We start from the raw sequence: 17,759 nt of genomic DNA, 5'->3' as shown, positions 1-17,759 counted from the left end.
TCTTTGTATCTTCTTGCTTAATCCGAGCGGTGACATGTCCAGCAGACCATTCTCTTCTCTGTTTAAAGACTGCTTATGTAATTCCACGGAAAGTCTGAGCAGGGGAACTACAGCTAGACAATCTCATTAAAGGGACATGATGCCTCGCCGTACGTCTCAATGCTCTCCCTTCCTCCTTCAGTTCAGCTTTAGGCTACATGGCTTTTTTCTATATCACTGTTACATCCTACTGGACAGATTTCTGCTGATGAGACTGTACATACAGAAGCCTCTTTCAGTTCTTCCACTTCTTCGGATGATTTGCCCTGGGACAGTCTGGGCTGTCAGGGTATCTGATGAACTGTGTGGGATTGTTTTGAGCAAACAGCAGAACCCGACGATGTTAATCCTCTCTTTAGACTTAAGTGTATACCGCTAATGGATTTTTGTTTAGCTTGAGAAGGACAACCTGCTTTGAATTGTTTATGTTATATACAGTTATGCGAATGAGTAAGACACCACAAATTGTGTATGATTTATTGTTATGTTTGAATAAACTATCATTTTTGTTTTATCATGTAAACGAATGATGACAAAAGTTTTTGCATAAACTAACAAAAGAATGTGGCAGATATTTTCAGATGATTATATTAATATTGCTAATATCTGTTTTAAGAGTAAAATAATACATATTTGGTGGAATAAGCCTGAATTTTAGTCACAACAAATAAAAAAAACTGTCGTTTTCTAATTATTCTGGGATTTAAAAAAACAACATAAAAATGAATAGTCATTGCAGAAAATGACCAATTATGCATAAATTACAAAATTTTTACTTTTAATAGTCAATTCAGCCATATTTAAATATTTTATTTTAACTTTTAGTATTGATCTAAAATAATGATTACACACTTTCTAGTCTTTGAAGCATGTGGGAGTCTGTATTTTCTCCAATCACTGACACATACAGTTGATATAAAGCTGTTGTGCTTTGTGGAATGTCTGTAGTTCCTGTTTCCTTGTGAAAAGTAGTGTGTGCAGCACGGTGACTTGGCCAGCAGTGGCAGCATGCATGAGGCCTGCTGCTATTGTTTCATGCAGAAAGAACAGTGGAGTTTCCTACATTGCTTCACTGCTGCTCTCAGCTGATCTGCCTCAACGGGCTGAGGCCTGTCAAACCCTGTGCTCAGGTAAGTCCAGCATTTAGACAACTTTAGAAAGAACTCTAATGTACTCAGTTGCATGACTGGGATGTGGTTGTAGGCATGAGGCTGTTGTGCACAGTACTGCATGAATCACAAGATACGGCTATTTTATAAGAGTTAAATAAGAAATTGAGTAACTTGTTATTTATTTTTTAAGATTCTGTTTTGTTTTGGGCTGTTTACAAGCAGTGTTGGGTCAACTTGGGTGTAATTAGTTACAAAACAGCAAGTTGCTGTAATTAAGTTGGGGATTAAAGTAAAAGATTAATTTTCATTTTCAGGTTTTATTATGACAGTTGGTCACACTTTATATTAAGTGTCCCTAACTACTTTGTACTTACATCAAAAAATAAATACAATGTACTTACTGTGTTTATAATGTATTTGAGAACACTTGGGGTGCATTTGAGTTGGGATGGAGGTTGGGTTATGGACAGGTTTGGTAGCATGGGTAGGTTTAGGGGTAGGTTAAGGTGTAAGGGATGGTCAACAGTGTATTTACAAATGTAATTACAAAAGTTAATTATAGATGTAATTACATACATGTATTTAATCAATTAAAGTACACAATAAATACATGTATTTACACAATAAGTACATTGTAAAAAACTATTAATTCCTATGTAAGTATATATTAGTTAAGGCCACTTAATATAAAGTGGGACCTGACAGTTGTTTATAATGCACTTGCTTAATTTCTGTACGCAAATACAATAGTTCTAAACAGTATGTATAGATCAATACAGAGAAGCAGAGTAAGTTATATATCTCTAAAATATCTTATTTTTAAGCTAAAGGCTCATTTATTCATTTAAGAAAATGTCATGCTTATGCTATGTCATTTGTTTGACAACTGCACATGCTTAGAATAAAATGTGAGTATATGGTATTAACTTGATGTCATTAATTTAAAACATTTTGATACATGTAGTGTTCGATACATCCATTGTTTCCAATTGAAGTGTATTTTTTTAAACAAAACTAAAATTGAAAAGATTCAAAGTTTAAATTGTATCTATGCACTGAGATATATGTGGATTAGTATTTTTTTCAAGTAATTAAATTACTTATTGAGTAAATAAGTTACTTTTCTGATAAAGTACTTAGAAAATTTATGTAAATACTACTGCAATGGTGTAATTAGTAATCCATTACTATTTTGAATTAACTTTGCAACAATTATAAAGATTTGTTAGATCGAATGTGTGTACAAATCCATGTTTAACTGTCATGTGACCACTGGGCACTTTGAACCATACTGTTTACAGAATGTTATGAATTCATATAGGCTACTAGTGCGTCATATATCGATTTTTTTCTCACTATATGGTGAGTGGCCATATGCAGATGGACATTTCTGATGCATTACTGAATGCATTACTGTGTTTAAATAAATCAATTGAATGAATGATTGAATCGAAAGACTGGCTGCGTCCAAAATCACATACTCCCATATATAGTACACTAACCGATTAGTATGTCTAAATTCATAGAATTAGAAAAACAGTATACGAGAAGTACCCGCATGACTTACTACTTCCTTGGCCTAAAAACCTTGGCCTCAATAAACTCCTTAATTGCTGCTTATTAATTGTTAGTCAAGTAGTAGTTAGGTTGATATTGGGATTAAGGATGTAGAATAAGTTCATGCAGAATATGAACTTCATATGTGCTAATAAACAGCCAGTATTTTAGTTACAAGCATGCTAATCAGCAACTAACTTATCCCTTTGTGGGTCTCAAATTTAAAGACTTATTGTTCAGAAGCATAATTTTCAGTTTTGGGTTAACTATCCCTTTAAGACAACTGGTCCCTTAAATTTTTACCCTATTCACAGATGTACCCAAACGTATGGTAGCAAGTTAACTGCAAACCTTTCATATATATTTATGAGCGTCAGACATGATGAAACAATCTATTGTCAGGGTTCATACGGGTACTGGAAATCCTTGAAAATGCTTGAATTTTAATTTAATGTTTTCAAGGTTTGAAAAATGCTTCGATTTGGGATAAAGTGGTTGAAACTCCACTTATGCCTCACAGCAAGAAGGTCACTGGTTCAAGCCTCGGCTGGGTCAGTTGGCGTTTCTGTGTGGAGTTTGCATTTTCTCCCAGTGTTCGAAAGGGCTTCCTCGAGGTGCTCCGGTTTCCCTTACAGTCCAAAGACATGCGGTACAGGTGAATTGGGTAGGCTAAATTGTCCGTAGTGTATGAGTGTGTAAGGACGTTTCCCAGATATGGGTTGCAGCTGAAAGGGCATCCGCTGCGAAAAACATGTGCTGGAAAAGTTGGCAGTTCATTCTGCTGTGGTGACCCCAGATTAATAAAGAGACTAAGTCGAAAAGAAAATGAATGAATGAAATGTCTTTGCTTTTGTATATAATGAAAAGTCCTGAGTCTGAGCAGGTGCCTGTTGCATGATCTGCCTCTTTTTTTATCTGCACCTTTTGAAATTAAAATAAATACACATTTAAGATAAAATAAAACACATTTGAGATGCAAGTAAAGGACATTTCATTCATTCATTTTCTTGTCAACTTAGTCCCTTAATAATCCGGGGTAGCCACAGCGGAATAACCGGCAATTTATCCAGCAAGTTTTTACGTAGCGGATGCCCTTCCAGCAGTAAATGACATTTAAGAGGGTAAATAACAGCAATAATTAAGTTTGGGCTTGATACTTTGCTAAAATAATGATTAGCATCTGATATCATGTGATGAAGTATAAGTATGTATGTTATTCAAATGAAAATCTATGGGAGACCGGGCATCCTCATTGGCATAAATTGGGCTAAATTGTGGAACTCTTTACCCTCGCAGAATCCCTGAGTATTTTTAAATCCTCAATTAAAATTACTTACTTTTTTAGGGTAGCCTTTTTTGATTTAATTATGGTTTTGTATCTAATTTTATTATTATTATTTTATGTGCTTTTAATTATTTGTATTATTATTTTTATGCATTTATCCTTGTATGTACTGCTGCACATTTTATATGTTTGTAAAGTGCTTTAAGATGCTACTTTTAAAGGCGCTATATAAAATAATAATAATAAATATTATTAATAACAATAAGAGAAATAACAATAATAATAATTCATTCTCTTGTCAGCTTAGTCCCTTTATTAATCCGTGGTCGCCACAGCGGAATGAACCGTCAACTTGTCCAGCAAGTTTTTACGCAGCGGATGCCCTTCCAGCTGCAACCCATCTCTGGGAAACATCCACACACATTCACATACACACACACTCATACACTACGGACAATTTAGCCTACCCAATTTACCAGTACTGCATGTCTTTGGACTGTGGGGGAAACCAGAGCACCTAGAAAGAAACCCACACGAAGGCAGGGAGAACATGCAAACTCCACACAGAAACGTCAACTGAGCCGAGGTTCGAACCAGCGACCCAGCAACCTTCTTGCTGTGAGGCGACAGCACTACCTACTGCGCCACTGCCTCGCTTAATAATAATAATAATAATAATAATAATAATAATAATAATAATAATAATAATAATAATAATAATAATAATAATAAATATTATTAAAATATATATTTTTAAATAAATAATTATTAAATAAAAAATGCCACAGTTAAAGTGCAGAAAAATGCACATGGATAGTGCTTACATTGGATTTGGGGAAAAAATGTAAGAAGCCTGTATTTTAGAATGGTTCCTGATTAACTTTTTTTTGCACATGCTATTGTATACCCAAGCTATTACAGCTAATGTGCACCTGCACTTGCATATTTGGGGGGAAAAAAGTTTATAGTTGCTTGCAAACAAACATGAAACCTCTGTGCAACCAGAGCAGCTTCAAATCCAGAAAGACTGCAACAAAGCTTTTTTCCCTTCATTTTCTCCAACTCTGGCATTCCCACATGCACGCTCCCTCAAACTCTCTCACGCTCTTTCTCTTTCTTGTGGCTAATTGACCCATTTTTCCAGGGGAGAGGTTTGCGTTTGATTCAGGGGAGGTCAGCGAGTGCGTTTGGGTGGGTCTGAGATGTGAGCCCTCCAAGGCCCTCACCTGAGTCCTTCGCTTACAACCATCACACCCTACGTCCTTCTAATCTTTGTATTTATGCTTATTTACAGCCTTTCCTGTGACCCTTGACACAGGAAGACTTACAAAGCCATTGTGGAGCCACTGTAACACAAGAACATTCAATATTACTCTTCTAAGAAACTAATCCTAATCCTAGTCTTGACCTCAGATTATTCCCACGTACATGAATTTCTACCACATCCTCGTGCGGTTAAGCAACGGTGTGGTTCATTTTGATATTACATCATCATAAAACTGAAGTCGTCCACCTATTTGATCTTCACTAAAGGTGGAGTTGGTCCGCATTCCTCAGCAACATTGCTACATAAACACTGAAGATGTTGTGTTTTTCCACAACTTCCCTGCTGCCCGCATTCTTGCGAATTGCGAGTTTAGTGGACCTTTTGCTCTGGCTCTCTGCATGCAGGAATGTGATAATGCATCCCAGCTTTGGCTTAGCCCTGCGGCTGGCCGGCTCGGTCTCTGGCTCCCCAACACGTGTCTGGCTCTGACTCCGCTCTTCTCCAGCCCCCCTGGAGACCTGCGGGACCCCAGAGCACCACACACTGCGCACTCCCACCACAGATCTCTTCTCTAGCAGCACACGCTCGGCGACAGCTGCACGACCGAACACTCCGTGCACATGTGAGCAAATGTCAAAGGCCCGGACCGGCAGCGTGTGTCGCCGAGGTGGGGTTTATGCTGGAATGTCAGTGAGGTTACAGTGCTCAGGTTTTGAGGCCGGACACATTAAATGAGATTTATGGGAAGAGGATTTGCTGGCGTGTTTTCGTGAGTCCAGCATCTTAACGGCTTTGAAGATGCCACTGCAATGCTGAAACACAGTGTAAAATATTAGCATGGTACAAAGCAGTAACAATTTCTTTGATTTTTGGAGGAATCTGATGTGCGAATCACTACTGTCACAGGTATCCTGTGATTTTATTTAGTTAAAATATCAAAAAAATCGTTAGAACAGTGTTATTTATTTTGCTGACCTATGTACTTACATTATTCCAAGTGTTTTGAAGACTGTTCAAATGCAGTTTTAACTAGTGACATGAATTGTCCTGTGTCGCCATGCTAATGATGTTAATGATTCCACACTTCATCAATCTACGCATTTGTTTGTTGCAAATATGCGCCCTCTAGTGGTGAAACACACATATCATGCCTTTAACAATGCAATTATCCTACTGTGACTTATCCTGAGCCACCAAAACGTCAAGCTTGTACTGTGTTTCAGGCATAACTAATTCAGAAGACTCTCAAGTGTACAATTTTAGGTCAAGTAAAGATTGAGCTATGTGCGAGTGGAATTTATCCCCTGTTTCCACCTGGTATTGACATCCACGTTCAGTGATCCAATCACAAATGGCAAGCCGAGATGCATTAGTTTTTAAAACATTGAAATGCGTACAAGTGGGTTGCCAGGTTCACATTTCATCAAGACCCTTCTCTCTGATTTCCTCTTGCTCTTGTTTGGATACAACACAGCAAAGAATGGTTTGGTTTGCTTTCTCACATCATGTCCCATAATGATCAGTAGGCACAGAGTAGGCAGCATCTTTTGAGGTGGTTCAAACACATGGGTGTTTGCGAAGGCAATTGAATCAAAGGATTTTTCGACTACCACTAGACGTGGCTAAAAGTGAACAAGCTCAAAACTTTTACACCTGTATTTAGCGTTGTCCACTTGTGATTGGCCATTTCTGATTCTACACTGCTCATAGAAAATGTATGACATGATCAATTGATCAATGAATTTTGGTAACACTTTATAGGGACCAATTCTCACTTTTGACTAGTGGCTGATTAGCATGCTTGTTATTAAGATATTAGCTGTTTATTAGTATGTATGAAGCACATTTCTGCATGAACTCTTTATCCCTAATCCTACCAAATACCTAAACCCAACTACTACCTTAACTAGTACTAAGCTGAAAATTAGTACTTTATTGAGCAATGTGGATTGTGTCAAAGCAGCTTAACATAGAAGTTCTAGTAAACTAACACTGCGTCAGTCCAGTTTTCAGAGTTGAAGTTAAGTTTAGTTCCGTTCAGTGTGGTTTAATTTTTACTGCTGAAAGTCCAAACACTGAAGAGCCAATCCATCGATGCAGAGCTCCACAAGTCCCAAACCAAACAAGCCAGAGGAGAAAATGTCGAGGAACAAATTTCACCGGTTGACAAAAGTGAAGGAAAAAACCTTGAGAGAAAGACGGCTCAGTTAGGGATGAACATTTCTCTTCTGGCCAAACTTATTGTGCAGAGCTGCAGTCTGGGCTTCGGAGGCAGGCAAATGCTGGATGTCTATCGTGAAGAAGCTGTAGATGTGAGTATGACACCAGCGGGTGTTTAGGCTGACCTACAAGATTAATGCAGACACTCGTCTTTCATTGGGGTCTTTCAGGAATCAGTCTAAAAGTCTTAATGTTTTGTTAATAGTGAGAATTGTACCTTAAAATAAAATGTAAGTGTATTTTGGGCACACAACAACACAATTGGCCTTTTTAAAGCATTCTCCATGTTTAGCTGTTTTTTTTCTGTAGTGCCTGTGCCCTTTCTTTCCAGAGGTTACAAATGTCTTTGTTCCTGTTTTAACAAGTGCATCTGTAACCCCCTCACACATGGGCATCTTAATATTTCTGTTGAAAAAGGGAGTAAAGGATGAAAAAAATCAAGTAGTATACAGGCCTTTCTGCTTAAATGTTGCATTAAAGAAGCATTATAGCAGGTTTGAAGATGTAATGGACTCTTGTTTGTCTTTGACCATTAGACCACGATTGGTTTGTCCATTTTTGAATGATATTTATCCTAATGATAGCTAATATAAACCTAAATGCAAACGTGACTGCTGGTTTTATTGCAGTACAGAGGATGGTGGCCTGTTTGTGTAATACGTAATGCCATGCTTAGAGAGACTCTTTAGCAATAAGGCTTTGGCTGATGGAGCGTCTGTGCTGTCTGTCATAGATCTGCCCTTGGCCACCGCAGGTCTCTACAGTCCGAAGAGGTTAAGGAGCATTCAGGGTTGTGAGCTGGACCATCTGATTCTCCAGTCATCCCAGAATATCCCAGTCAGCTGGTCTCCCTGAGTGACGGTGCTTATAGAATAGCTCATCCCACATGATGGTGGGAAGGTGGCTGTGTCAGCAGGCGCTCGGTGTGTGAGTGTGCGCTCATGTGCCCTTTGTACTGCCTGCTATGCGCGGTGGTATGTAACTAAAGGTCGAGGGGAGGTACATGAGGCTCTAGCAGGGAGATATCGGGCCACTCGTTGCCCTGGATCCCAAAGGCCAACATGACACCGTCAACTTAAAATTCATTATCCTGTCAGGAGTTTGTATCTTGCAGTATTATTTCTGGGAACTTAGAATACAACCTTTTATTGTATGTGTATATGAATGTGTAACACTAACTGTTCGATTGCGTACTGTTTAGTGACAGATGGTATACTGATTAAAGAGGTGTTTGGGTTCACAGTAACTTCCTATATCCGTCGAATATATTACTTGCAAATATATCAATATAGCACCAATTCACAAGATACATTTCTTGTGTAGTTGTTCATTAAAGGTAAGAACAATTTATATCTAGTGAAATGTTTTATAAACATCACTAGGGAAAACAAGTATGTCCACTTTATAAATATGTTCAGATCATTATCTTTTATTTAAATCTATGTTTTTGACGATTGATCCTGATTCCACTGAAGACTCTAATTCTTCCTCTTATTGAAGAAAGTACACCCGTTTCTTAGATAGAGCTGACTGTAGAACATTTATCAGGGAATAGTTTTACAGGTGTGTCTTTTTGCAGGTCCAGGCAGCTCTGATCAACTCAGAACAAAGTAAAACAAACAGACACCCTCCTGCTGGAGCTTACAAGTATTACACACACTCACCTCACTGCTGGGGATTACACCAGCGCACTGAAACATTATGACCACTGGTTTAATATGAAGTTGGTCCTCTCTGCATACTGCCAGAACGGCTCTGACCAATCCAGTCATGAACTATTCAAGAACCCTGACGTTTTCCAGTGTGCACCGAGAGGTTAGCAGCAGATCCTTTGAACAGATGCTCAGTTGGATTAAGATCTGGGGAATTTGGAGGCCAGGGCAACACCTTGACCTCGTCATTATGTACTTTAAACTATGTCTAAGCATGGTGTGCACTGTGGCAGCGCACATTATGCTTCTGAAGTTGGCTACTTCAACTTGGGAACATTATTGTCAGGAATGTAGGAATGTTCCTGGTTTAAAACAGTGGTAGGAAGCACAGGTCAAATTTGCATCAAATGGAAGTAACTTGTTAACAAAGACTCGGCAGTGGAACCACGCCTCACTTTGTCTCTTTAACCAATCGACTTACTCCCTAAAAACCTATTTAAGGCAGACTGTTCCATCACTGTTCTTCTTATTCTCTCGAACCCACCCTTTCTCCCTCTATTTCCCTGCTTCCTATTAACAATCTTATAGCCCTCTCTTCACTTCTAGGTTGAATCGGGGGGTCCAATCACTCTACCAAAATATCAGAGACAGTACCCCCACTCTGAGCCTCTAGGCATCATCGTGAGATGGCTGATCAACCCACCTACCTACCGGTTCCTTTTGTCCCGCTGTTCCCTTTCCATCCCTTTCATCCCTACATCTCTACAATAAAGTCTAGCTGAAAGTGTGGCATGGTGAATTGAATTAAATGGCTGGACCCAGTGTTTCCCAGCAGAACATTGCCAGAGCATCACACTCCCTTCACCAAGCTGTCATTCTCCCATTGTGCATTATGATGCCACCATCTTCCACCATGCCACTGCTTTGTGATTTCTACCTTCCTAGATAATTTCTGTCACATTTTCATCACTGCTGACCAAGTATAACCAACATACATTGCCATTTGAGAGATATTCTGAGCTAGTGGCCTCACCATGATGATATGGCCTTTTTCTTTATTTCCACATATTTGTCATACCTGTTTGGCTTCTAATTGTTGTTTGGCTATTATTTTTATTCTTTTGTTAAGGACAAAAGGTTTAATGGAAAAGACGATATTGCTAATTAAAGTTCAGTAACACAGTAATATTGTGAGTACATTTGTCAAGTATTTACAATGCCACCACCCCTCTGTCCTCTTGTTTGAAAACTAAAATATGGTCATCCTAGGTTATAGCAACTCATTTACAGCCACTAGCCATTAAATAGTTCCCTCAGAGAACTAATTTTCCCCATGGGCCCTATTCCTGGCTGTATTCTCACCTTCAACTTAACTGACAGAGACATCAAGTATGCCAACTCAAAAGGTGTTCTTATGTTTTTACCGATAACCTCATGGGCAGTATGCCAACATGTAGTCCAACTTCTGGCGATTCACATCCCCCATCCAGGTTGCATAGAATTCTGGCCCAGATTTGTCATAAAGCTGGCACAGCAGGCATTCATCTGACACCAGCATATAGCATGTGGACCAAACATGGCCCAGGTTTAGCAGAGATGGCGCTGTCTTTAAGGCGGCACACAAGACATGGGTCAGATGTCAAATGTAGTATCTGCCCCAGATATAAAAAATTTATTTGTAAGCCCTGCGAGTTAGGAATATCTTGACCCACATTTAAATCCTTTTAATAATTTTTTTTTTTGAGAAAATAAATATTTCAATACACAAAATCATTTCCATCTTCCTGTTTGCATCATCTAATGCCTTCATTTTAATCCAGATAACAATCAACATTTAATTGTTTGAATTATTAATCTATTCTTTCCTGTATGTTGCTACTAGATTTTGGTTTCTAGACAATGGCCCAGTGATGGGTTATTAACATGGCTAAAACTTGACCCCGATGTGGTCCATGTTTGGATTTGCCTGGAAGCCAGACTTGGTCCAATCATGTACCGAAATTCACTGCGGCATTGGGCAAAGCAAACGCTGATTGTGTGGGCCAGAGCTGGGCCAGAGTAATTTTGCTTTGAGGGCAGCTTCATTTTGTCCTATCACAATAAAGGCAGACAACACTCAGAACCATAACCATATCAAGTTCTAATGCAAATATGCTAAAAAGCAGGTACTTCTGCCAATAGTTCTAATAACTACAAAAATGTTCCTCAAATGCGTAAAAGCTCCTATACAGGGATGTTCAGGACTCTTTATTCAATGTCTGTCATATTTGTTGTAAAGGAGCAGTGATGGGGGAGGCTAAGTAAACCATGGGTGACTGTAGAGTTCCTGACACACGTGTCCTGTCATCCGAAAGCAGAGCACAGGATGTGTGAAAAGGCCGCAGAAAATGGGCTCTCTAAAGGGGGATGGCATCTCAGATACCACTTCCTTTCCTAACACAGGATGTGTCCTACAGTTTCATGTAGTGTCAGGTCAGCAAAGAGGGTCGTATTATGACAAGGCAGGACGCGACTGACACACACACGTACCATATGATTTACAAGGACTTAATGTATTAGACACATTTTGATGTACTTTGTACTTAAAAAAAATAATAATAATAACAAATAAATAAATAACGTTTTTTGTGGACTTACCGTACCCCTAATTCTAAAGTCAGCCTTCACAGGACAGGAAAACCCCTTTGGCAAAATCTGAAAGTATAAAAAAAAACATTTAGAATGATTTTAAAGTTTTGAATTATGAGGACACAAGGCACATCCTCATAAACCACATAAACAGTTTAATAGAAGTGGTCATACCCATGTCACTGTTCAATTGTGTGTCCTTGTAAACCACATGAACCAGAATGTGTGTGTGTGTGTGTGTGTGTACTTGTTTATGTGGTTTACAAGAACAATTGTAGAGTAGGATGGGTATGACCTAGAATACAACTGGCTATGAACTTGGGCTTTGTTAAAGTGGTTTTTGCATGCCTTGGGTCCTCATAATTCAAAATTCTTAGAAATCATACGTAATATGGGGTCTCTGACATTCAGATTTTGTCACAGGTTTCCTGTCCTGTAAAGGCTGGGTTTAGGAGTATAGTTATGGTAAAGCTATATAAACAAGCTGTTTTTAACAGTATAAAATACATTATGTCTGATTTGCTGAGTCCTCATAAACCATGTGTGTGTACTTCTATATATAGTTTGCAAAGACATCAATGTACTAAATGTATTTTATATTGTAAAAATAGCTTCTTATGGCCTCACCCTACCCCTAAACCCAAACTTCAAATTTTGAATGTCAAAAGAACCTCTTAAGTATGATTTTTAATCATTTTGAATGCCCCTGTAAACCATTTTCATAAAGCACAACCCATGTGATTATATGATTGTTCACATAAACAAGTACACACAAACCCACACTCAGCTTAACACAGACAAATCATTCATTTGTCTGTTTCTCCATGTCCTCATCCCTTTATAAATTCAGAATCAAAGCTTAGTTTTGAGCCCAGCAGTGTCTCAGATTACATGAGCAGATCACTGATTCCGCCTTAATATTCAAGTTTTCAATGTAGCATCATTTCAGTGATGCACATGGCGTTTTCCACGTGGCTGCACGACGCAGCATGCGTGGGTGAACTGACGCAGTCTCCATGACTCACTCTGACACCAAACCTCACTTACAGCATCATTAATGACCTTCTGCGTCTGTGGCAGGTGAGCAATCACAAAGCTGCAGAGATCAGACCCACTTACAGCCATCGCACTGTAGTCGCAGGATTCACCATACAGCCATCAAAACAACCACAAATCAACTACATTTTTTTTACAAGCAAGAAATATTAATCTGCTTAGCCCTTCTCCAGAAACACATAAGGTTATTATTTATTCACTTTTATGTTGTTATAATTCACCAGTTCTCTATTGTATAATTATCAATTAGCCAATAAGAATAAAATCAGGAAAGAGGATATCACTTGTGGCAAACTTAAAAACCTCAAAATGATGTCATTTTATTTTCTTTCACACGTAAAAATAAAAAACAAAAAAAAACAATAACATTTGAATATCAATTTAGCAAAAAAAAAAAAAAATCTGCACCAAGTGTAAAAAATCATAAAAATAACCGCTTCAGTTCAACCAACAACGCCATAACGCTTTTTTGGTAGATGCAGGCCTGTACCCATGGCAACACTCTGATAATTCAGCTTTTGGAAGTCTTTTGAGAGCAGAAGATTACAACTTTCATCTATGAGGAGAACTCAGAATAAACATCAAACATCTCTGGAACCAGACGTATTCTTCTATTTTATACATCATTAAATGATTCATTCATTCATTTTCTTTTCGGCTTAGTTATGACTGTCAAAAAGCAAAAAAGAAACAAATAAATAAATAAAACACTTTATAAATAGCTTCACTGTAAGTTTTCATTTATTGAATCATCATATAATTATAAGGGCATCACGGTGGCGCAGTGGGTAGCATGATCGCCTTACAGCAAGAAGGTTGCTGGTTTGAGCCCTGGCTGGTCAGTTGGCATTTTTGTGTGTTGTTTGCATGTTCTCACCATGAGAGTTGAGTGTTTCCCAGTGTTGGATTGTGGCTGGAAGGGCATCCGCTGTGTAAAAACATAAGTTGGCGGTTCATTCCGCTGTAGCGACCCCTGATAAATAAAGGGACTAAATAATTTTAAGCAGCACCCTGAGTTTTAGTTTTTATTGGATTGAATTACATTTCTACATATTATATTTAATTGTAGATATGTGTTTATGTGTTTTTAGAGCAGTTTTAGAGCACCAAAAAATATATCATAATGTTTTCTCCTAATTTAAGCCTTAAATTTAGAGCCAAATCAATGTAAGATCTCAAAGTCTAGATTGTGGCCAGCAGAGGGCGATATGCTGTTTTAAATAAATCTAGATCAGAGGTGACCGAAAGCTGGTAAGCTTTGATTTGGCCCACCATCTCATCTGAGAAGTGAGGGAGAATGATGGGGATGATAAAGAGATTGTCATTTTAAATGTTATGTAACATTTTATTTGTTTGTTTTATTATTAAGCTACAAAACAAGCTAACTAAAAAAAATGTCAATTTAAGCGGTTTCAATAAATCAGATTTAGTTTAATAAGTACATACTGTCACCTGACGGATAGAGGACAATGCAGAGACTTTGGTGAGCGAATCAAAGCAAAGGCAGACTGTTTAACTAGTGTATTCAGCATTGAACTAAACACTGTTATAAATGTGATTATGTTTTTATTGCAATAAGTTATAATAATATAATATAATATAATATAATATAATATAATATAATATAATATAATATAATATAATATAATATAATATAATTTAAAAAATTACACTGCATTGAAGAATACGATTCAAAGTAATGTTTTCTATTTATTTATAAATATTAGGAAATAAATTAGGAAATTATCCTGTCATTTTCGAACATGCTGCATGTTCCAAGAATGCTGAAAACTGGTAACCATTGACTTACTATGAATGTCAATAGCTTCTGGATTCTAACATTCTTCAAAATATCTCTTTTTGTGTTCAACAGAAGAAAAAAAAACCATAAAGGTTTGGAACCACTTCAGGGCTAGTAAATACTTAGTAGATTTGTAGCTTCTGGATGAACTATCCCTTTAAGACATTAAAAATATGTTATACGGCAACAGATTGTTTTACCTTACAGTACTATAATACCATCCAAAATGTGTTTTTACACTTTTGAATGCCAAATATAAAAGCTTGATTATTTTGTCCCGTGAAATCAATCTGTTTACCAATATCTAATAGAGGCTCCGATATGCACTTGGCCGGTACACAATGTTCAGACATGGCTTGTAAAAACCATAATTGCGTGTAATTTTGTGTCTCTCTTCCGTAATCCAGGACAGTCTTACTAAATGCCATAAATAAGATGAGCTGTTTCACGCGTTTGTCTCAGCAGGGGCTCGGCACCAGCAGCATTGCGATCCAGCTGTCCAACACATGTGTGTGAATGGGGTCGTCGAGTCCATTTCCTGACTTTATATCACATACTTTTCTTCGGCATTCCTGCGGGCCACCATGTTGGAGTGAGCAGAAGGTTCTAGGAGAGGGATGTAGAGCAGAAATGCTGAGGAAAGCCCTTCTGTGGATGAGAAGGTGGGGCTGTTGGGCCTAATCTTGTTATCCCAGCCTTCTTAATCCAGATCCAGTCAGTCTTTACACCTCTGCTGTCACACAAAAACAGACAAACACACTGCAGACATCATGGAGGACAGCATGATTCTGGATGTTGAGGGGATCAAGAAGACCATCCTGTATGGGGGAACTGGTGCAAAGCCCAAATTTGTGACTGGAACTAAGGTACAGCCTGATATAGAGGTCAAAGACAAGTACTGTTTTGGTGTCCGCATCAAATTACATCTAAGAAAATAGTTTCATAATTAATGGAGGAAAAACACACTATAAAAAATGCTGGGTTGTTTTAAACTGAATTTGAGTCAAAACAACCCAGCTGTTTTTGTTTGAATAGATCTACTATATTGTTTCAAATAACTTTAGTGAGATCAAAAATCTAAATTTGAGTGAAACAATGTTAGTCATTCATTGGAATATATTTATGTAAAATTAAAACAATATACTTTTTTGACCCCATCTATTTAATATATTTATAATATTAATATTCATTATATTTATAATATTAAATTTATAATAATATAAGTCATCAAATACATTGTTTAAAAATAAGATGAACACATTGCTGACAAAAGGGCAAAACAAAGGGGTTTGACAAAGAATAAACATTTCAAACGACAATTAATTCGTATTTTCATTCGGTCTAAGTATGATCCTTAAACAAAGTGATTTAATAAATTCAGGGACCAAGCCCAAGAATAGTGAGTGAGTATTATTGTTGTAAAATATTTTTTGGTTTAAATTAATTAATTAATTTATTTATTTATTTGTCATTACTGTATTGGAGTTGTGTATACACCTTATACATACACTTGCTGTGCATTTGTGTGTCGCTTGAGGACTTTAATATTTGCATTGCAGACAGTTAGCTACAGTATGTGTCTCTTCTGTTAAAGCCACAAAAGGGAAATTAGTGTTGGGGATGTTTGTTTGTAGACTTGTTGTTGCTGTTGTTGACTGCTTGTTTATTTTGTTTGTATATATATATATATATATATATATATATATATATATATATATATATATTTTTTTTTTTTTTTTTTTTTTTAGTCCTTGTATTTGGAACAGTAGAAAGGTAAAAAATGGGTCTAAATGTGTCTGAGGATCATATACTTTTTTCCATCATATAATTAATTGGTTGCCTCTATGCGATTATACAGCCTGTTTTGAAGAAGTAGACACTTTTTTGATTAATTAAACAACATAATATGCAGTTTTAAACATGTTTTAACAAGTTTAAAGTGAAAACTAAGCGGTCTGAGGGAGTTTTTAAAACTTATCATTCTGCATTGCAGGAAACAGCTTTCTCAGGCCAAAAACAAAAAGTAACAAACTGTTTAAAACTATGAAAATCATAATTCTTTCCGATTTAATGTCATATATTTCCAATATCACACGAGCAGCAGTGCGATGTGGCAGTTTATCGGCACTTTTGGTAGGTGTACGTTAAGTGTCGTGCCTTAGTGTCCCACCACTGACGATATACAGCCACATAGCATTGTTTTGAGTGTGATATTGCGTTTATACAACAGTTTGACAGCACAATCGTGTGTATAAAAAAGAAAATCAAACGTAGATTCTCAAAACCGTTTTGTATGAGGAACTACTTTCTTCCGCCATTCCTTCACTTTAAGCTGACATCAGAACAGCAGAAACAATTGCTCAAAACACTTCATTTTAGAGCTTTAGTATTTAAATGATTCCCTAGCGTAATGTCTAAAGGGATGACATAACGTTTGATTTTTTCTCACATTTTAAGATTATAAGGCTGAACGGCATGAAATTCCATCTCAGTCAACAGAGATATCTCCCAGTATTTCTCTGCTGCAATCGGGAGATCACAATATTACTATGGTATAAATACAGCACTACAACATACAAAAGAGAGAGATCAACTTCGAAAATAATTTACCTGTTTAATAATGATTTGATCAGTTGTAGTTTGAAATTATATTGTTTTTCCTCTTAGGGCTTATTATGTGGTCTCTGTCACCCTCTTGTGGATAAACATCATCAACAGTCTGCTCAAAGACAGGCTACTGGCTGCTGCAAAAATGATAAATATTTAAAATAGGCACTATCCTTATAAATAAACTACATAGTTTCAATCTAAACAACTACATTCACTGATAAAAAGCCTCAATAGTACATTATGTTGTCCAACAGCAGCAATATTTATCAAACTGTTAAGGGTCCTCTGCTTGTCACTGTATGTGGGCGGAGTAATACACAAGGGTGAAGGGTTAAGAGGCTGGATGAGTGCTGTTCCTCTGGCAGAATATTTCACGGCTGTCAGCCACTCAGATTCAAGAACCAGACTGAACTGTTGTATAAAGGGTTATATATAACACCTTGCGATGTAAATAAAGGATTTCATTAATGACTGATGATTGAAAAAAAATTGTGAAAAAAAAACAGCCGATTTAAAACGATCCAAATATGTC

The 17,759-nt window shown here is 37.2% G+C and overlaps 1 protein-coding gene and 1 long non-coding RNA gene across 3 annotated transcripts in view; one reads left to right on the top strand and one right to left on the bottom strand.

Annotated features, from left to right (window-relative positions):
• Positions 1 to 17,759, bottom strand: part of LOC141377843 (uncharacterized) — a 47,601-nt gene that overhangs the window by 12,894 nt on the left and 16,948 nt on the right. The window contains exons 2-3 of one of the 2 annotated variants that reach the window (XR_012390860.1): positions 17,228 to 17,759; positions 11,770 to 11,826 (exon numbers count right to left, since the gene is read on the bottom strand). The exon at positions 17,228 to 17,759 is cut by the window's right edge and continues 223 nt beyond it. This is a non-coding gene — a long non-coding RNA (uncharacterized lncRNA). Of the gene's footprint in view, positions 1 to 11,769; positions 11,827 to 16,363 lie in introns of those variants that run through there. The other variant, XR_012390861.1, reaches the window with a different exon arrangement.
• Positions 15,356 to 17,759, top strand: part of aipl1 (aryl hydrocarbon receptor interacting protein-like 1) — an 11,201-nt gene continuing 8,797 nt past the window's right edge. The window contains exon 1 of the mRNA XM_021466431.3: positions 15,356 to 15,483. Coding sequence (XP_021322106.2) covers positions 15,388 to 15,483 — 96 coding nt within the window. The 5' untranslated portion in view covers positions 15,356 to 15,387. The remainder of the gene's footprint in view (positions 15,484 to 17,759) is intronic.

This window comes from Danio rerio, chromosome 15, assembly GCF_049306965.1.
Source record: "Danio rerio strain Tuebingen ecotype United States chromosome 15, GRCz12tu, whole genome shotgun sequence".
Classification (NCBI taxonomy): domain Eukaryota; kingdom Metazoa; phylum Chordata; class Actinopteri; order Cypriniformes; family Danionidae; genus Danio; species Danio rerio.
The sequence above is the reverse complement of the archived record's forward strand: the minus strand, read 5'-3'. Positions and strand labels throughout refer to the sequence as shown.